Below are 8,301 nucleotides of genomic sequence, written 5' to 3' on the forward strand. Positions count from 1 at the left end.
GGGCGCAGCAACTGAACACCGGCGATAAGATGATCAAACTCACCAACGCTATTAGTGTATTAGTGTTTTGAGGAGTGGAGGAAATATGTGTGTTTCTCAACCCACACGAGCCATGTTTTGTTTCTCCCGTTTTATAGTGCTAGGGAGTGATAGGCGGCGGCTCCATTATATTTCGTTGACAGTTTAGCCACATGTGATCTGATCACAAAGTAGGATCAAGTTTGAACTTTTATTCGTTTACTTAAATGATCTTTTATTCGTTTACTGAAATGAGTCAAATACAAGTCCACTGTTCATAGTCAAAGATAACAAAAGGTCGTAAATTAACTTACAGCACAACTTTGTGAGTAATGATATATATATATATATACCACGTCACAAGTCGAGCTAGCTCATTAACATTTTTTTGAGTCCAGCCGAGTCGAGTGAAGTTGGACAGTGTGGCGAGTCATTAACATTTTTATGAGTGGAGCCGAGTCGAGAGAGGTTGGACAGTGTGGCGAGGTCGTTCACTAGTGGTTGATTTCACACGAGCTGTTCCCTACTTAATTTTCCTCTCTCACTACAGATATATTCCTTGGTACTCCCTACGATCCAAAATGTAACAACTTTTGGCTATTAATATGGACACGTATGCCCAGATTCATAGTAAAAAATTGTTATATTTTGGAACGGATGTAGTATGTTCTTCCATCGTCTCTCGTGTGTCAATACAATCGAGGTAGCAATGATTGGTATGTTTCGACTTTCGACCGCCGCCATGGCCTCAATGCTACGCTGCCACTCACGGCCTCACTGCCTTGGTGCTCACCAAAACACCGCACCCCTCTAGAAGACGGCGCCGGTCAGCCCTGCTAGACTAGCCTCTCCATCCACTCCTCACTTCCCACTCCCGTCTGCACAAGCCTAGGATGTTGTGGCATTTCCCACCTCCCCTCATGTTCTCCATCTTCAGTAGCTCACTTCATTGGGTTTGTCGCTGCCGTCCGCACCTCCTAACCCGATGGTCTCATTTGCCCCCACCGCTGGCCCTACCCATCCCCGGTCTACATCCTCACAGCACCTACGGTGCCCCCCACTACCTTGCCACCCACCCATCGCTGCTGGGTTGACCGCCACCCACGGTCATCTCTCTAGTGCTAGGGACACCCTCCTCTTCCACCTCCAAAGCCCCTCTCCTATCCTGAAACCCTAAATTATAACCTCTTCATGTGATGCCAACGACGGAGAAGAGGACTTCACCGTTGCCAAAAAAAAGAGGACCTAGCCATTGCTGCAGCCACCGTCAGGAAGGTCACCGTCACCGGTGTGTTCATCCGCACTTTCTTCCTCCTTACCCAAAACTAGGATGGTAGGTTGAAGGTTCACCTGAAACCTAGCAAACATATAAGTCATGTTTAAAAATTCTGTAATTATAAAATAAGTTACAATGAAATAAATGGTAATTAGACAATATTTTAATAACATGAATGGTTAAACATAGGTTCAAAAGTCAATGGTGTCACATATGAAGAAACAAAAGAGAGCATTAGATCTTCACCATTGTAATTTGGTTCCATCATGATCTATCAATGAAAATATTTTTTTTTCTGCGATCAACATGGTGGAGTAATTTCAACTTGGCCTCTTTTCAATACACTTTTTTTAAAACATTGAACAAATGTAGATGCTCACAACACGCACAAGCTCACCCCGATAAACACGTGCACAGCCGCACACACTGCCCCTGTAAACACCTATGTAAGACATTTGCACTCGAATTCATTGTATTTATAAATTTTCTTAATTTCTACGTGAACTCACAGATTAACCACAACGGGTTTATACTTTTTTTATCCTATTAAATGAAATTTCAAAGACGGGAGAGTTCTCTATTAATAGACTGATGAAATATATACCCTCTCCATTTTATAATATAAGGGATTTTGCCTCTTATTATCCCACAATATATAGGATTTTGATGTACTACTTGTTATATCCATTAACTCCAATTCAAATTTCTACCTACTTTAACCTCGCAATTACCTACTCACCACAAGCAAATATCATTTAATAGAGGTATTATAGTATTTTGTTACTAACCTTAATCTCACCCAAAAGGGAATAATCCCTTATATTATGGGATGGAGGGAGTAATAAATAGAAAATTCAAGAGCAAAAGCCACCGAAATATATATTAATTGATAGATTTCTCAACTTCATTGAGCCGTGGAAAGGGGACGCAGCTCCTCTGACAAGGGACGTGGAGCCCTCACAGGTGGGGCCTACATCATGGACTATGGTCCTTGAAGAGGACGGTTCGTTCCTCGTCCCATTTGACCCAAACGCCTCTGATTGCGGAGATCAGACGATGGCGGCCTCCAACACCAGCAAGAAGGGCGGCGGCGGCGACGGCGGCGGTGGCGGAGGCCCGGCGATCGGCATCGACCTCGGGACGACCTACTCGTGCGCGGCGGTGAGGCGGCACAACCGCAGCGAGGTCATCACCAACGACCAGGGCAACCGCATCACCCCCTCCTGCGTCGCCTTCACCGCCGACGACAGGTTCGTCGGCGACGCCGCCGAGAATCAGGCCGCCCTCAACCCCACCAACACCATCTTCGGTCATAAAACACACTCACTCGTTTATACTGCTATGCTAGCTTCTTGTTATTTTTCTTCCATCTTCCAAGGACCAGCATGAACTTGTACTGCTATGTGCAAGGGCCTCTGAATTTCTCTCGCTGCCTGTTCATACTTCTTCGTGTGTGTTTTTTTCCTGTTAATGGTGTTCATATTTCCTGTTCATATATACTCCGGCCAAGAAAACCCTTCCCTATAAATTTAGGGGTTTATTTGGTTTGTTGGACTTGGATGTGAGATGTCCCTTCAGATTTTTGACATGTTCGATTAATTTGTGAACAAGCAAGGGATATGACGGCCAAATAAAAATATATATTACCTCAATACACTTGATGAGTGGATCTGGCTGATTTGGTTACCGCATTATTATTGCTTACTACTCCCTCTGTCCCAAAAAAAAGGCAAACCCTGGGTTTGCGTGTCCAACTTTGTCTTATAAGAAATTTTTTTATAATTCATATTTTTATTGTTGTTAGATGATAAAACATGATTAATATTTTATGCGTGACTTGTCTTTTTAATTTTTTTTTTAAAATTTTTTCAAATAAGACGTACGGTCAAACGTTGGGCACGGAAACCAGGGTTTGTCTTTTTTGGGACGGAGGGAGTACCTTGTAAGCACATCTGCTCCACTTCACATCTATAGGGCTGTGTTTAGTTGAGGGGGAAGTTTGGATTTTGGTTGAAATTGAAGATGATGTGACTAAAAAGTTGTGTGTATATGACAGGTTGATGTGATGGAAAATGACTGAAGTTTGGATCCAAATTTTGGATCTAAACACAGCCCTAGGGGATTTGTGTATACAAAGTCGTACTACATTTTCACATATGCAACTACATTTTGTACCATACAATAAATACTTCCTCCATATTTTAATGTATAACGCCGTTGACTTTTTAACAAACGTTTAACCTTTTATCTTATTTAAAAAAATTATTTGATTATCATTTATTTTATTGTGACTTGATTTATCATCAATGTTCTTTAAGCATGAAATAAGTATTTTTGTATTTGTATAAAAAATTTGAATAAGACGAATGGTCAAACGTTGGTTAAAAAGTCAACGGCGTCATACATTAAAATACGGAGGGAGTATTATACTTAAATTATTACTGGAACTAGGCTATTTTTGTTTCACCCAATTGCTTACATGACTTAAAATTATTGCAGAAGCGAAGCGACTGATTGGCCGCCGGTTCAGCAGCAAATCTGTACAAGAGGACATCAAGCTTTGGCCGTTCAAAGTCGTCGCTGGCCCTGACGACAGGCCGACGATCGTGGTGCAGCATGAGGGCAAGGAGATGCAGTTTGTGCCCGAGGAGATCTCCGCCATGGTGCTCTCCAAGTTGAGGGACGCCGCCGTGGCCTACCTCGGCGAGCCGGTCACGGACGCCGTCATCACCGTCCCCGTCTACTTCAACAACGCCCAGCGCGAGGCCACCCTCGACGCCGCCGCCATCGCCGGCCTCAATGTCATGCGCATCATCAACGAGCCCTCCGCCGCCGCCATCGCCTACGGCCTCGACAAGATGCCGCCACCGCCGGCCAGCGGCGGCGGTGCAGCTGTGAGGACGGTGCTCATCTTTGATCTCGGTGGCGGAACCCTCGACGTCTCCCTCCTTAACATTGGTCGTCCGGGCAACAACAGCAACAGCGGCGATAATGGCAGCAGCTTCGAGTTCGAGGTGAAGGCCGTCGCCGGCGACACTCACCTCGGCGGCGCCGACTTCGACAACGCGATGGTGAACCACTGCATCAACGAGTTCATCCGGAAGCACGACGTGGCGGAAGAAGGCATCAGGAGCAACCAGAAGGCGATCCGGAGGCTGAGGTCGGCGTGCGAGAGAGCCAAGAGGTTGCTGTCCTTCACGGCGCAGACCAGCATCGAGGTCGACTCGCTCCACGACGGCGTCGACTTCTGCGCCAAGATGAGCCGGTCCCGGTTCGAGGAGCTCAACAAGGAGCTCTTCGGCAGGTGCGTCAAGGCCGTGGAGAAGTGCCTCGAGGACGCCAAGATGGACAAGGGCGACGTGCACGACGTCGTGCTCGTGGGAGGCTCCAGCCGCATCCCCAAGCTGCAGAGCATGCTCCACGACTTCTTCCAGGAGAAGAAGCTCCGCCACAGCGTCAACCCCGACGAGGCCGTCGCGTACGGCGCCGCCATCCAGGCCTCCATCCTCAACGGCGACGCCGACGACGCCGACGACAAGAAGAAGGCGATGATCCTGCGCGACATCACGCCCTTCTCGCTAGGTGTCGAGATCTATGATGAAAATGATCATACAATGAGCGTCGTGATCCCGAGGAACACCTTCATTCCGGCCAAGAACACGCAGCGCTACACCACCCACCGCGACATGCAGACCAGCGTGAGCATCAAGGTGTTCGAGGGCGAGAGCGCGAGCACCAAGAACAACTACCTGCTCGGCGAGTTCGTTCTCTCCGGCATCACCCCGGCGCCCGCCGGCGTAGCCCGTATCGATGAAACCTTAGAGATTGATGCCAACGGCGTCCTGCACGTGTCCGCGGAGGACATGGGCACGGGGAGGAAGAACAGCATCACCATCACCAACCACAGTGGGCGGCTGAAGAAGGAGGACGTCGAGCGCATGTCGCGGGAGGCCAGGAGCTACAACCGGAAGCGCAAGCGCACCAGATCATCGCTCCAGTAAGTGTAGTAAAAAAATCATGTCATATGTACTACCGTCTTGGTTTAATTTTTGTTTGCAAAATGCATCCATCCATGCTTTGTGCTAATTCTGTCACGGTAACTTTTGGTTTGGCATGTATGTACGTATGCATGTATTTCTGCAGGATAAATTCTGGGAACCTGGTGATCTTGGAGTAATCTTCTGCACCCTGCTAGCTGGATGTCTTTGCATCTGGCAATCGAACTAATTAATTAATTCAAGTGTTGGGGAACAATTTGTGTTACTGTAGTAATTTTTTTTTGCTAAACTTAATCTTGTTCTATATACATGATTACCTAATTCAGCTTATGTGGAAGATGATGTTATACTGATGTGTGTTAATTTGATGGAGCCGTAAGAGCCGCTTTAGTTGCAATTGGCATTGTAGTTGTAGATGCTGCAGTTGCAGCAACAGCCTGCAACCGGCATGGAACTATTTTGGAGCCCGGCGGTGCTCGTGTTTGATCTCGGTGGCGGCACCTTCGATGTTTCCCTCCTTAACATCGATCCGGGGGTCAACACTGACATGGGCCGGCTCTTCGAGGTGAAGGCCACCGCCGGTGACACTCACCTCGGTGGAGCGGATTTCGACAACGATTTGGTGAATTACTCCCTGCGAGAGTTCAAGCGGAAACATGGGTCGATCGATGGACATTGAAAGCAACCAGAAGGCGTTAAGGAGATTGAGGACAGCCTGTGAGAGAGCGAAGAGGATGCTGTCAACAATCTGCTTGGCGAGTTCCGACTATTCGGCATCCCCCCGGCGCCTATGGGCGTACCCCATTTCGATGTCACCTTCGACATTGATGGCAATGGCGTCTTGAACGTTACTGCAGAGGACAAGGACACCGGGCGGAAGAACAACATCATCATCAGTAACCGCAGTGGCAGGCTGAACAAGGAGGAAATCGAGCGGATGGCTCTGGAGGCCGAGAGGTACAAGATGAAGCGGATCAAGCAACTGCAAATCGAAGCTGTCCAAGGGAACTAAACGTGGACTCTGCAACGTCCTAGCTGCCATGATCCAAGAATTATCATTGCCATTGCCATCCTAATGCAATGGGCGGCTACAGGGATTTGATTAATTATTGGGTATTTGCACTGGATGTGCTTTAATTAATGCTAGTATTGTTATGCAACTTCTGGGCTTCTGGCTTGGCACATGTACGGCCATAGCCTAGCTAATGCTTTTATTAATTGTTTCTGGAACACTGTTTTAATTCGTGATATTAGAGTAATCTTCTGTTCTATATCTGTTTTCTTGTATTGCATTTGCGGAACTTTGGGAGTAGTAGTTTCAGTTTAACTTCCACAGATGCAGTTGTCTGATGTCAAAATGGCTTAATTAAAGTGATTTTTAGTTCTTGTATCCCTAAAAGAAAGGATGCTGATTGCATGATAGAAAAACCCATATAGAAATTAACCAGAACTGGAACACGACTCAAACTAGAATTCATAGTGCAGACACATTACACGAATATGCCTTTTGTATCATGTGTAGAATTTTTTCTTTTTGAAATGACCCACAGAAGACAGTGCAAAGTTTCATATTGATATAGCAAGAATAAATGGGAAAATATGTAGTGCAAACCACATATGTAGTGGAAACTTGGAAACTACCGTTGGATCGAGAAATGGACGTCCGAGATTCGTCCATGTCACCATGAGTTAAAATTTAAGTCCCAGAAAAATTTTAACTCATGAGTGAATCTGCGAGTTAAATTTTAACTCATGTTGACGTGGACGAATCTCGGACGTCCATTTCTCGATCCAACGGTAGTTTCCAAGTTTCCACTACATATGTGGTTTGCACTACATATTTTCCCAGAATAAAATTACAAGATTACAATCTTGAAAGGCTGTAACTAGGAAAAAAACAAACACACCACACACCACCTCTGCATGGTAGGAGAGGCACTAGCACCAAGTTAACCACCGCTAAGCGTGAGTGCGTGAACAATCATTGCTAGACCTACTTGGGGTCGACGCAAACGCCCTGCCAAACACTGAAACCTCAAAGGAGATCAACAACAAGATCCTAATCATCCTCATATAGAAGGGTTAAGGTGGGAGAGGGCGCGAGAGAAGAAGATCTGGTCATCCCCCACATTAACATATGACAACCATAGAGAAACCGATGAGGACCAAACTAAGAGAAGGTGGCAAAGGCAGGAAGCAAAGACCTCATGTGAGAAGGTGGCAAAGGCAAGAAGAAAAGACCTCGTGGGCACTAAATCGATTGAGTCATCTGTTCCTTTACCCAAGAAAAAGTATTTCTATTTTCCATGTCCAATCACAGCTCCTGGAATTTCTATAATAAATTAGATAGGTAGCTAAGGTAATCTAGTTCCCTATACACAAATCTGTTGTCATTCTACTGCAACAGTTGTACTGGAATGATGAATACCTTGAGCAAGTAGAAATAGAAAAAAATAATTTTGCTAAGATGGAAAAAGGCTTTCTTTCTAAAGGAAAAATGATGCTAATATATCTATCTATCTATTAACTTATTAAAGTAATAGAAAAAGGAGCCTCCACGTTCGCTCTCATGGTTTAGAAATTACCACGTTAATCGAAGAAAATAAAAAAAATAAAAAAGACAAACGGAGAAGGATACGGTAATCAGATGAAAACAAAAATTAAAGAAAGCAAACGGACACGGCCGGATTCATGAAACTGTCAAACATTAATAAGAAACAGACTATGATCATAGTGTATTAGTGTGGAAACGGACAAGAGTTTAGAGTACATATAAAAAATGTTACAATTTAAAATATCTGAAATACAAAATTAAAAATTAAAAATTAAAAAAAGAGAGTCTAGATAGAAATACAATTTAGATTAATCTGAAGTTTTGATAAGAAAAATAAAAAGTGCTAATATTGAGACAAGAGTATAGAAAAACAATTTAGGAGAAAAAACTGAATTTTGAATTGAAATTAAAAATAGTTCATATTGAGAGAAGAGCTATGTAGAAATAAAATTTAG

General features: G+C 44.7%; 1 protein-coding gene across 1 annotated transcript; it reads left to right on the top strand.

Annotated features, from left to right (window-relative positions):
* Positions 1-2,350: 2,350 nt before the first annotated feature.
* Positions 2,351-5,639, top strand: LOC107279546 (heat shock cognate 70 kDa protein-like). The gene is made up of 3 exons (XM_066305421.1): positions 2,351-2,603; positions 3,794-5,291; positions 5,438-5,639. The coding sequence occupies exons 1-3, from the start codon at positions 2,351-2,353 to the stop codon at positions 5,469-5,471; spliced, it is 1,785 nt and encodes a 594-aa protein (XP_066161518.1). The 3' UTR covers positions 5,472-5,639.
* Positions 5,640-8,301: the final 2,662 nt, after the last annotated feature.

The sequence above is a fragment of the Oryza sativa genome, chromosome 11, assembly GCF_034140825.1.
Source record: "Oryza sativa Japonica Group chromosome 11, ASM3414082v1".
Taxonomy (NCBI): Eukaryota; Viridiplantae; Streptophyta; class Magnoliopsida; order Poales; family Poaceae; genus Oryza; species Oryza sativa.